The sequence below is a fragment of the Kogia breviceps genome, chromosome 2 (assembly GCF_026419965.1).
Source record: "Kogia breviceps isolate mKogBre1 chromosome 2, mKogBre1 haplotype 1, whole genome shotgun sequence".
Lineage (NCBI taxonomy): Eukaryota > Metazoa > Chordata > Mammalia > Artiodactyla > Physeteridae > Kogia > Kogia breviceps.
In genome coordinates this window covers 47,271,857-47,285,006 of record NC_081311.1, presented here as the reverse complement: position 1 = coordinate 47,285,006, position 13,150 = coordinate 47,271,857, and the positions used below count along the sequence as shown (strand labels likewise).

Sequence of the window (13,150 nt, the reverse complement as noted above, 5' to 3'; positions counted from 1 at the left end):
GAATTTCTCTGTTTCTGACCTTAGCAGCCAATGGGCTATGAGGTCAATAGGCTGTAGGGATAAGAAACAAACACAAATGTTCAAACAGTTTAAAAAGTCAGTCACCTTTGATAATCTACCATATTTATGACTGTCCTTTATAGTATCCTACCCAATCACAAAATTTTAAAGGGAAAATCTATTTTGATACACCCTTTTATTCTGTCCTCCCCGGGCCCCCCTTTGTCTTGTCTCCCTCTACATCACCAGAGCTTGGATATGCGGCCATTCCTAGGGACTCCCTAATTAACTAGGCCTGTGGAAGGTGGTTCTTCTTCCCAAGGTCAAGAATGCTTGAACACCAGACATGAGTGTGGGGCAAGGGGACATCCTGATTATAAACACCATGTTGTAATGACTTGTAATTCCTTTTACTGTATCTCACAGTTTTTCTCTCAGCAAACTCTCATACAAAACAGCCTGTCTCTGAATAGTCTCTCTCTAAACAGCAAAAAGCTGCTAAAGAAAGACAGGAATATACAACCAAGTTAGACCAGTACCTAAAGGGGCCTAAGACTGGTCCTCTCTGCTCTTCGAAACCTCAGCCCACCAGAAGCCCACTATTCACATGCTCCACGAGAAGCCAGGCGGTCTCCTCTCTGCTTTGGGGAGACCCCGGGTGCCTCAGGCCACTGTGAGCTCTGACCTTTGGGCTGCTGCTGTGGAGTTAAGTGAGAGAGACAGTGTGGAGAAGATCATGAACCAGTGAATGGAGAGCAAAAGGAGGAACCAAGGTTAACCACACCCCACAAGTAGAGCCTGAATAAGAGCTGTGAAGACTCTACTCACTGCACTGAATCAACTGCAAGCACAAGGCCATCTGCTAGTCGCTTCGGATGGCAGCAATAAAATGATCAAAACTAGTCATTTCTACCTCCTGCAATATACTGTCATGAAGTGTACATAAATTCTAAAAAATGTTTCAAATCTCATAAAAACAATGTCATAAGTAACAGACAGTCCCTACACTTAAGTCCTCCAACCCGAAGTGCAGACCCGGTCAGTGTGGCTGGGTGATGACTGAACACCGAAGGCCAGCCTCGCAGAAGAGCGATCATGAGTGTGTGAGGGGCAAGGGCTGTGTCGATGGGAAACATCTACAGACAATCAGTGCAAGCAGGAGCTGAGCAGGAAAAAGAGCAAGTCCACACAAGACAAGGAGACTACATGAGAGGCCAGCATGCCAAACAAGAACCTAAGCTGGGGAAAGAAAGTGGTGCCGCAGGGAGACTATGAAAGTACCCGAGTGAGGAGGCACGCAAAGCCAAAAGAGGAACTTTTTCTCAGTTACGTATGTATGCGTACATATGTGCATTTTTAGAAACACTCTTTAAGCAGCGGATGTTAAAGGGAAACAGCCAAAAAGTTAAACATATAAAAGGAACTCAAAAGTTTTTGTTATAAGTTTGCTTCACATCTTACAAGTACTTTTCAGAATAGCTATTTCCTAAATATTAAATGAGCCTAAATAATGACTTTTGCAAAAATGCAACTCAGTGTGTTATTTGGAGTCACCTTGTTATACTTCTGTCGTTTTACAGAATCTAGTTTCCTGTTGATGTCTTTGTTGGTGGCAGCTTGAGGGCTAAGTTGTTCAATAATTTTATTGATTTGCCTTAGGGATGTTGTACTTGACCTGAAAAAGAAGATAAAATGTCCATTTTCCACTCTGGTAACATCTTTTATAGAATAACATGAAGAGAGAAATGCTAAAAACATGTCCCTTTACTTCTTATTAACTAAAAGACAAAAGAAACTAAACCAGAATACATATTCTTTTTGGCCACTAATAGAACTTGAAGGGTTATTAGAAGTCTAAGATGACTGCTTATGTTTTTCTTTAATCTGGCCAATTTTAATCAGTTCATTCCTATTTGCAAGCAGATTCATTCATTCTACAAGCATTTTAAGGGTCTGCTCTATTCAAGAGAAAGTACAAAAACAATAGGCAATAAGTTGTCCCTTTATATGAAAAAATGCATACACTTTTTTTTTTGAGAGTTAGTTTTTTAGAGCAGTTTTAGGTTCACGGCAAAACTGAGAGGAAGGTAAAGATTTCCCATATACTCCCTGCCCCAAATACACACAGCGTACCCCATTACCAACAACTCATACATGGGTGTTTAAAGGCCATTATGGAAGTCTACCAAAGTTTGGAAAAGTACTAAAAATATTTAAACATCTTCTTATATAGTCAGGCAACTGTGACAATATTTTTCTTTTGCATGACTAGAAGACTTACTTGCTGTCGTTTTACACTTTGTAGTGCAAAGAAAAAAAATCAATTTATAACACACTGCTCCTAAAATAGACATCATAGAATTGTAACTCCCAATTTTCAAAACACAAATTCAATCTTGACACTTGTGTAATTTGTGTAATCCCCTTGGTGGATTTCAGGAGAAAAGATGTTATCAATGCAAGTTACTGGCAATCTCAGTACATGTCAACATCTGTCTAGTGTTAGGCGGCCTCTAGTGTTAGGTGACTCTGCAGCACTCTGTCACCTCTGCAAGCAGTGGATACATTTCCCAGGTCGAATGTAAAAGGTGTGTTCATTATATGGCATCGAGGTCCTCACACCTGAAGGTCAGACTACAACTATTGGAGAACACCTGCTGCTCAAGAGGCCCAAAGAACACACCAGAAAACTGTTAGCAGAAAACATACCCTTTAAGTGCCAACAGCTGCCTGTACCACAGCGCCCGCCCCACCCAGTAGCCAAAAGCTCTACGTGCCTCCCTCCCCCTCCCCCAGCCGCTCCCACCTGAGACCACACCATCCCTCCATCCAGTCCTCCCCTTCCCCTTCCCCTTCCTGTTTCCCTGACACAGCCGAGAACACTGGCCAAGGGAGGGCAGACTGGCAACGGAGAGCGAGCTCAATTCAATCCTCCACCCCATCTTCCAACCCAGGTCCAAGGCACCCCCTTCCCCACCAGTGTGCTGTGCGCAACACGGCCCAGGTCTGTTTCTCCTCTAAAGCACAAGTGAAGTCTCTACGGGACTTCACCTTTCTTTATAGAGTCAAAAGTACAACAGAAGAAAGGAACAGCAGGGAGTTGTTTCTGTTTCTAGAAATGCAAATCTGAAAAGGTACCAAAAGACTGGCCCTAGGTTTAGGCACAGGAAACTGGAAAGAAATTATAGGATGGGGGGCGGATATGTTCCTGGTATCTGGAGTAGGACATATCAGAACTTTAGGAACACTTGTCCTGAGAACCATTCTGTGCACAAGCTTGCAAAATCTGGGGCACTTAGAACAGTGCTCCTCTCCAGGACATCATGTGTAAACAAGCTGCTGTGAACGGCACTGAACCCCTAACTACTGTGTACAATGCTTCTGAGCAAACGGGCTGGGGTTTAGACACAAGGTCAAGGACCACCCTTACTGACCCCATCCTCCAATTAAAGGTTCTATAAATCTCCTAAATTTCTGGACTACCACAGCTATTGTCTGAATCTCTCCATCATATGTAAATACAAACTCTATAATCCGAGAGAAGGTGGTCCACTCACATGAGGTCGTCCAGCACTGACCGATACTCCTTCTCCGCATCTGCAAGCTGGGCCACGCGGCTGGCCTCATGGATGGCACTGTCCACCTGCTGAAGCACCCCTTGCTCCAGCACGTCCTGGTCATAGACGTCCACACCCAAACCCTGCAGCTCCAGGGCCTGTGCACTGGGCTCCACCGCCTGGATCTGATGTCTGTTGATATGCAGCAGGGCTGGCCCTCTCTTCGGAAGTTCCGAGGGATACCCCTTGGCGGAAGTGGAGGATCCATTAGCAGGGGAACAAGAGGGGAGGCTCTCCCCGAGCTCCACATCGCCATTGTTTTCCTGCTTGATTGTCCCCTCTGCACTCTCACTGATATCCTGACTCTGTGAACAGTCTTGCTCCTGAGTTTGACTTGAGTGGGCGATTCTCTCATTTGGCATCCTCTACAGACAATCTAAAAGGAAAACAATTTTTCAGTAAGCCCTTCAGTTATATAGAATTCATATTTATATAGTTTCTTAAATATCTTATAATTAAAGCAGACCAATTTCTAAAATAATCAAGAAATAATCCTCCAATTATACATAAATTTAAGTTCCCAAGTATTTTTCTTAAAAGGACACATGCTATAGATCTTCTTCAGTTCTGATAATTGAGAAAAATTAACCAGAAAAAAAAGAAAAAGAAAAAATGTGGTATCACCAACAAACGACACTGGGGTAGCCAGCTAAGAAAGCTGGCAACCAGAATCCTGAATCATGCCCACAGAGTCTTCTCCAAATCAACTGAAGTCATTTCACTGCTTCTTTCCAAGTTAGCCTCTTCACTGCATTATGGCACAAGTGACCTACGTTATAGTGTCAAGATCAACTGTAAAGTATAGATTTAGTGACTTGAGATAGATTCTCTACAAATCTAACACTAAAAACTTTTAGGTTGAACTCCAAAAAACAGAAACTCTGAACAAGAGGTAATAAATAGCACCACTCAAATCAGAATCTGAGGAAGCTTAATTAAAATATTCTCAAAAATAACTCCATTTCAATGCATGGTATCATTTCTCATCATCAGGCTGGCAAAAACATGATGACTGATAATATCCAGGAGAGGCAAGAAAAATCCACTGTCACATAATGCTGGTGGGAACGTAAGTTAGTAAAATTCTTTTGGAAGGCAATTTAGCAATATCTATCAAGACTTAAAATTCACATTGCTAGGCACTTATTCCAGAGAAATACTCACATATACATAAGGATATTTATTGTAGCATGTATTTAAATAGTTTTTAAAAGGCATTAAGTATTTTCAATGGTAGTAATATAAAAGTCAAGTAAGATGAAAAAAGTCACATCGTATGAAGACATTTATATTGGAAAACAACGTGTATCCACATCTGTGTGCATGGAATGCATTCAAAATGATCTGGAGACACAAACTAAACCTGAGACAATTGGGAGGGGGAAGCAGAAGGAACAGGTAGGAATAAAGGGGAACTCTCACATTTTACTCCAACAAATCAAGAACTCCTTGAATGAAAATGTGTTTGCTATATTGCCTGTATAACTCCATCAAATAAATACTTTTATATACATTTTAAAAAGTGACAGCTTTTCTTTTTATTTAACTGTGAATAAACTAAGGTTTCTTTCAGCACTAAAATTTTATTTCTATGAAATGATGACAAATTCCCCAACAAGCCCCACTCATTCCTCATTAAATAAAATGATCCCAGTGGCCAAGCACTAGGATACAAAGATGCCAGGAACTTAAGTGTCATCCTGCCCTACGCAGCTCGCTCACTAGTGGAGGAGAAGCATGCCAGTAACAACACAGAGGGGCAGGTCTGTAAAAGAGGCACAGGCAAGAGCCCAGGTGGGGGACTTCCCTGGTGGCACAGTGGTTAAGAATCCGCCTGTCCCCTGCAGGGGACAGGGGTTAGAGCCCTGCTCTTGGAAGATCCCACATGCCGCGGAGCAACTAAGCCCATGCGCCACAACTACTGAGCCTGTGCTCTAGAGCCCGCAAGCCACAACTAGTGAGCCCGCACGCCACAACTACTGAAGCCTGCGCGCCTAGAGCCCATGCTCCATAACAAGAGAAGCCACCGCATGAGAAGCCCGTGCACCGCAAGGAAGAGTAGCCCCCGCTCGCCACTAGAGAAAGCCCGCACACAGCAAGACCCAACGCAGACCAAAAAAAATAAATAAATAATTTTTGAAAGTTATCCTAGGAACTTAATAAATTCTTTAATTCAAATGAAAATCTTTGATCAATGTAGTCTTCAAAATTAACATTACCTACAGTATTTGGAGCAAGTCAGTTTGGAATATACACTAAGATGTTTTTCTACCAGTAAAGATATAGAATCTATTTCCCTTTTTTCCTTCTGTTTCCTTGTGACCAAGGGCATATATATTTCTTTTTCCTGTAAATTCATTTTTTTTTTAATTTTTGAATTTTATTTTATTTATTTTTTATACAGCAGGTTCTTATTAGTTATCCATTGTATAAATATTAGTGTATATATGTCAATCCCAATCTCCCAATTCATCATACCACCACCACCACCCGCCATTTTCCACCCCTGGTGTCCATACGTTTCTTCTCTCCATCTGTGTCTTAATTTCTGCCCTGCAAACCGGTTCATCTGTACCATTTTTCTAGGTTCCACATATATGCGTTAATATACAGTATCTGTTTTTCTCTGAGAAAAAAAGAGGCCAGGTGGGCACAGAGGAAAGGACAGTGCACTGGGTCTGGAGTTCAAAAAACACATACAAACATGTGAACATGTGACCCAGGATCTGATATACAGGAGGTGTTCATACACGTTGAAAGGAAGTAAGGTTCAGAGAGGAATCTAAAATAACAAGTCTGGTGTGGACAACTGAGTCACTCGTGAATTCAGTCACAAAAATATGTATCAGAAAAGCAGCAGATGGGAAGCAGGGAGAGCTGGCAGTAACGTGTCCAGCTGGCACGCAGGCAGAAATGCAAATCTAGGCTCTAGAGAAAATATGGACAAGATGTGGATGCACTGGCAGAGTAAACAGCCCCAGGGATCCCAAGGCTGTGACAGGTACCAAAGATCCTTTTAGAGGGTAAGAAGAGGCTAACACTGAAAAGGTTAAAAGAGAACAGCAGAGTAAGAAATTTCCTCCATTTGGGGCCGTTCTGATTATTTTCAGGAGAAAAGATAAGATTGGCAATCATCATTTTCAACAGAGAGAGCAGGATTCTGGCTCAGAGTCTTCAAACTAGCTGGAATTTAACAATTCTGTTTTCATTGTTCTTATTTGTATGTATATAAAGATTTCCTTTTCAGGTTAAAAAAAGACATTAAGTCCATCAAAATATTAAGTAATAACACTGTAGTACAAAGAAAAGGTTAAGATAATAATGTTTGGAGAAAACTTCTAATAACAGAAAAAGAGCAAGAGGGAATGGTTAAAAATGGAAAATAAATAGGGCAAGTTCCAAAGGAAACCAGAAAGGGTCCAGTGGATTTGGAAAGTAGGTCGCTAGTTACCTTAGTAAAAGAAACCTTAGTGGAGCAAAGGGGACAAAGCCAGACTGTAGTGGGATAAGAAGTCAGTAGACAAGAAAACAGAGGCCTTATCCCCTTAAGGATAGGCCATGGCAGGGAGATTACTGGAATAATAAAGTAATCAGAGGATGGGGTAAAGATGCTGAGTAATTGACCTTGGGGTCCAATCTGGGTAGATTTTTTTTAAAAACAAGCCAGAAGGGACTGGAGGAGGGAGGGAAGGAGGGAGAAAGGGAAGGGAAGGGAAAAGGGAAAAAAGAAATAAGGAAGCAGTCAAGAAGCCACTTGGAGAATGGACCAAAGGGCAAGTCTCCTGGGAATAAGAGATGAAAACAAGGAAGTTCTCCTCAGAAGGTAAAGAGTTTCCAAAGTGAAATAAATTATATGACATTCAATAAATATTTATTGAGTGACTTCCCTGGTGGTCCAGTGGTTAAGACTCCACGCTCTCAATGCAGGGGGCCGGGGTTCGATCCCTGGTCAGGGAACTAGATCCTGCATGCCGCAACTAAGAGCCCGCATGCCGGCACAGCCAAATAAATAAATATATTTTTAAAAAATATTTATTGAAAGTCAATTACATCAGGCAATGTACTAGGTTAACTAGTTTCCGTCCCCATAGAGCTTAGAGGCTCTTGCAGATGACACACAGTTTAAGAATTTTATATATACATATACATATTTATGTATAAGTATGTATTTGTACATAAATTATACTCACACACAAATGTAACTGTGGTAACTGCCATAAGAAGAAAGTACAGGATTCTTTATGACAAAATAACATAAGAGCCTAATTGACATTGCAGAGATACGTGTGAGGTCAGGGAGGTCTCTCTGATAAAGTGGTATTTGAACCAGCGTCTGCAGGATGAATAGGAGTTAACAGGCCAAAAGTGAACATTTTGCAAAGAAACAGCATGTGTAATTCCTAAGGCTGGAAAGAGCTGGTTCGGTTGGAAAATCATCGGAAGAAGGCTGCATTGTTAGAAATCTTTTATTTCATTTTACATGAATAACAGTTAAAGGAGCTGATAAAGACTCCATTTATTGTGTAAATTCTACAAAGCATCTTCTAACACTCTGCAAGGCTTAATCATCTGAGAAAACAATATCTTCATTGTCTTTCTTTAAGCACTGGGGCTTCTGTGGGATGAGCTGGATTCTGGTTGGGAGGTTTGGTTGAATGCATGCAGAGCTGGGGAGGGGAACGGGCATAAGTGAAGACGGAGGGGCAGGCAAGGAAGGGCCCTGAGGAAACACAAAGGGCCTGAGGAAAAATGAACTTGGATTTTTCTCCAAGTGTAATGGAGTGACTTCGAAGAGTTTTAAACAGGGTGACAATGGCATGACCCAATTTAAAAGACCAGTTGGACTACTGTACGGATAATGGATTGGAGGAAACAGTGCAACATGGACATGTTGGGACACGTACGGGTGACAAGTGACAGAAGCTTGGAACAGGGAGACAGCACTGAAGATGGATGCTATGTGGGAAATCTTTCTGTTACGGAACTTATATGCGGACTGCTCAATCCTCCTTCACATACTCCCACTTTACTGTATCAATGCCTAAAGTGCCTGACTTGTACTTACCCCGATTCTCTCTTTCAAATAACAACTCCAATGTTTTAATCGAGATCAAACAGGGCCGGGTGGACCCTGCGCGCGGGGGCCGAACACAAAGCCTTAAAGTTAATGCTTAGATGCCGGCCCGCCGGCCCGTGGCGGAACCAGAAGCTGGGACAACCCCCGGCCCCCCCAGGTGAGCGCCCCGCATCGTCACTTCCGGCCGCAGGTGGGCTGGCGCGTTAGGCTAGGGCCCAGCCCGAGGGCCGGCTCCCGGCAGCCCGCGCGGATGGGCTTCTTCCCGGCTGCCAGGGGTCCAGGCGGGGCCACGGCCGCCTGGACAGCCCGAGCGGGCCCCAGATATCTCCCGCCCGACATTCAACCCAGCCGCCAGAACACTCACCCCAGGGCCGCGCGGCCAACCGTACAAAAACGTAGACGCTGCCGCCTTCAACAACAGCCTTGCAACCCGGACTGGGACCGGCCGCGGCGCGTGCGTCTTCTGCCCGCCTTAAGCACCGCCCCCAACAATGACCCGACGGGCTTGCGCGCGTGGGGCCTACGGCGCATGCGCCGGCTCTAGGGTTTATTTTGAACTGCGGGAGAGACCACGTGGTTTGAGTGGAGACTGCAGCCCCGCCTTTCCACCTGTGAACAGATTACGAAAGTGGCCTAGGCTGCTGACCTGTGAGTTGTGACCAGCGCCTCACTCGTGGTGAAAAATGCCTCTGTAGCAAGGCGGTTAAAAGAATTAAAAGACATGTTTCCAGAAAAAGAGAGAAGTACGTATACTAGTGTGCCGTGCGAATGTAAGTGCTTACAATTAACCATGAACTCCAAAAAGAAAGTGAGCTTGGGGAAGGAAAGTGGCTTGAGCACTGCACATTTCAGCAGCCGCGCGCAGTAGCCGTAGTGACCTCTCTTGGTCAAACGGCACGGCTGTTAGCACGTAATAGGGCTTATTTTATCTCTATTCCCCCATTCGCTCTACACACACACACACACACACAACCCCTGCGGGTGTGTGTGTGTGCGCATAGTGGGCCTACGTCAATGTCTTGATTGCATTAGTGAGCCAGTCATTTAATATTTGTCCTCCGATCAAAGAGGTAAGGAGAATTTTGAGCCAGGTGAGAATTTAGCTGGGAACATTTGCAGAAACGAAATGTTCACACACGGGTTCAGAACTAAAGGAGGAAATTGAGCTACACCTGAGGAAGGAGTAGCCCACGATGGGTGGCAGCTGTACCGTACAGCAACTTCTTAGCCCAAGGATTCCTGTTCTGGGAGAGGGTGGATTTTCCAGGGTCTAGAGCCAGAAAGTCCTCTGGGAGTGGCAGTGACTGTGGGAAGGATCTTTGGGGCCTAGGTAGGGAAGTGCCTTACTCATTTTGAAGGTAGGAAAAGGGGGTAGGAAGTGTACTTGATAATGTATCTCTCTGTTAGCACTGTATCTCTCCTGTTAGCAGTGCCAATCTACGTATGCCTAGAGCCATCCCACATCAAAATATAACTTGTTTTTTTAAAAAGGAATAAAGAATTCTAATCATCTCTTGAATAAAATATTGAAAATAGTAATGTATCTGTAAGATATTAGTTTTAATGCTTGAATGTCAGAGCAGTTTCTCCCAGATGTATAATGGTTACCAACCATTCTGAGAATGAGGTCCACTTTTTAATGTGTATTATTTTGGTGAGCCCCTGTGTATCATTCAGAATTTGGACAGGAAGCAGATGGTACACTCAGACTAGGTAGTTGAGAAGAATTAATAACAATGTTTACAGAGGTGTGGGCAGGGTTTAGGAAGACAACTCAGGATGGCAAAGTAACCCTGGGGCTAGCAAGAGGCCAGGAGCCTCTGTTCCCATCTGTTATGGGCTAGATTGCATCCCCCCAAATTCATTTGAAATTCTAACCCCCAGTACCTCAGAATGTGTATTTGGGGATCTGTTCTTTAAAGCCCTAAAAACCTTTAATTAAGTTAAGATGAGGTCATTAGGGTGGGCCCTAATCCAATATAACTTGTGTCCTTATAAGAAGAGGAGATCAGGACACAGACACAGAGGAAAGACCATGTAAAGACACAGGGAGAAGATGGCCATCTACAGGCCAAGAAGAGAGGACTCAGAAGAAAACCCTGCAGACACCTTGGTCTCAGACTTCTGGCCTCCAGAACTGTGAGAAAATTAACTTCTGTAGTTTAAGCCACCTAGTCTGTAGTACTTTGTATGGCAGCCCTACCAAACTTAATACAACATCCCTGGGCCTGAAGGGGTAATGGGAGGATACAGGTTCAGAAGAGAGTAGCTGAGTGGAGAAGACCCCTTGACCAGAGGAATGCACAAACCTGTGATCACTCAGCAGGAGGGGACTAGGGAGATAAATACCCACACCTCACTATCCTCCATTATTTCATCTGCTGGTGCATCCCACTGGACAAAACCACTGAAGCCAGAGGGCAAGGAAGCCTGTTGATGCCCATCTATATAGATCAGTATCTTAGAGCACAGGACAGGGTCGAGAGAGATGGGAGTGGATCTGGAACATCAAACAAGATATGCATCATACCCCACACAATTGTAATTATCCTTTTCATATCCCTTTAATTTAGAAAATGCATAATGATTTAGAGTCACTCTTAATTCAGGAAAGCTTTTCACATGAATTTTTTTTAACTAAAGGCTCTGTATATACTTTCCCTAAGCCAAGTTTCCTCTGACCTCTCTAGTCTGAAAGTAGTAATAAGGTCATGTTAGCAGCAGAATTTGAAGATTCCTGTGCCCACCTGAATATTCAGGACCCTTCTTTTCCCCCATGCCCTTACAAATGAAACGAATACATTATAAAAGAGATTCCCTTAGCCCTTCCACCGTGTGAGGACACAACGACAAAATGGTGGTCCTGGAAGTGGGCTCTCACCAGACACCGAACCTGCTGGCGTCTTAATCTCGAACTTCCCGGCCTCCAGAACAGTGAGAAATTTCTGTTGTTTATAAGCCACCCAGTCTATATTTTGTTAGCAGCCTAAATGGACATAGAATATAATAGTGGGATTTTCAGTAACTTATTTGTAATGCTCATTTATAAATTGAGACATCTAGATATCAACCAAGACCTCTCCTTTCCTCCATACTCACTCAGTCCCCATTGGTTCTGCCTCAATAGCTTACACACCTACCCAACCTTCTCCATCCCTTCTGTTGGAGCCAGTCTTCTCACTCCAGTCTTGTTCCCTACCCATGCATTTGCATGCATTTGCCAGAGGGATTTAAGACACTACTCTGATCATGTTCTCCTCTGCCTCAGACCCACAATGTACGATAAAATCCAAGCTATTTAACATGTTATCCAAGCCATTCTATTATCCTGCCCAATCAGATTTTTCTGCATCATTTCTGTCCTTCTCTCCCGGGATATGCTCAAAATTTAAGGGACTACATACTCTTCTATTTGTAGTGAGCTGCTGTTGGCTCCTACTGGCCAGCAAGCCTATTGTGTGCATCTATTCTCAATTGTTTTAGACTTCTTGGGCTGCCATAACAAAACATGAATGGCTTAAACAACATACTTGTTTTCTCACAGTTCTGTAGGCTGGGAAGTCCAAGATAAAGGTGCCAGCTGATTCAGTCCTGATGAGGACTCTTCCTGGTTTGCAGACAGCCACCTTCTTAGTGGAGAGAGAGTTCTGGTATCTCTGCCTTTTCTTATAAGGGCATCAGGCCCATCAGATTAAGACCCACTGCACTCTTAAGGCCTCATTTAACCTTAAGTATCAATACATCCCAAAGGCCCTATCTCCAAATACATTCACAGTGAGGGGTTAGGACTTCAACATGTGAGGGTGGTCACAGGAGACACAACTCAGTCCATAGCCCACTCTGCTTTCAGTGACTTCGCATTGGTAGCTTGAAATTGGTCGTGTAGGAGTATTTACACTGCAGAAATGGATAATCTCTATGAGCCAGGGCTTTTGGTGGGAGGGGAGCAGTTAATCTTTCCCTAGCACACCTCCACTTCTTATTCTCAGGCCCATGTAACTTTGCACATGGGTCTCTCACCTGGAATTGTCTCACCTATTCCAAACTCAGCCTAAACTTTCATCTTCTGAAGCTTTCCTTGACCCTCTCAGCAGAATTAGGCCCTTGCATCTCCTCTACACCCCGAAACCAGTATTTCAAAAATCCCTAGTATAGCACTTACTGTTTTCAATTTTAATGCATTCTACTTAAAAAGCACTTATATAGCCCTGACTGTGGGCCAGGTTTTGTCCTAAGTGCTTTACAAATATTAACTCATTTAAATATGACCAGAATTGTCATCGTACTTTGACGTTCTATTTAGTGTTCAGTGTAAGAAACACTCCCCCTACCCTTACAAAGCAGAAGTACTATGTCAACTCTCACTTTTAAAAACTTCTGGGTAACAACAATGCATCAGTTTGGTTCTCCATTCCCCATAAACATGAAGGGGAAATGTATATTGGAAGTGCATTGA

General features: G+C 43.4%; 1 protein-coding gene across 2 annotated transcripts in view; it reads right to left on the bottom strand.

Annotated features, from left to right (window-relative positions):
• The window catches only part of ERCC6 (ERCC excision repair 6, chromatin remodeling factor), a 73,694-nt gene extending 64,528 nt beyond the window's left edge, over positions 1 to 9,166 (bottom strand). For both annotated transcript variants that reach the window (XM_059052581.2, XM_059052582.2), the window contains exons 1-3: positions 9,059 to 9,166; positions 3,558 to 3,993; positions 1,555 to 1,675 (exon numbers count right to left, since the gene is read on the bottom strand). In XM_059052581.2, coding sequence (XP_058908564.1) covers positions 1,555 to 1,675; positions 3,558 to 3,979 — 543 coding nt within the window. In that variant the 5' untranslated portion in view covers positions 3,980 to 3,993; positions 9,059 to 9,166. The remainder of the gene's footprint in view (positions 1 to 1,554; positions 1,676 to 3,557; positions 3,994 to 9,058) is intronic.
• Between the last annotated feature and the right edge of the window lie 3,984 nt (positions 9,167 to 13,150).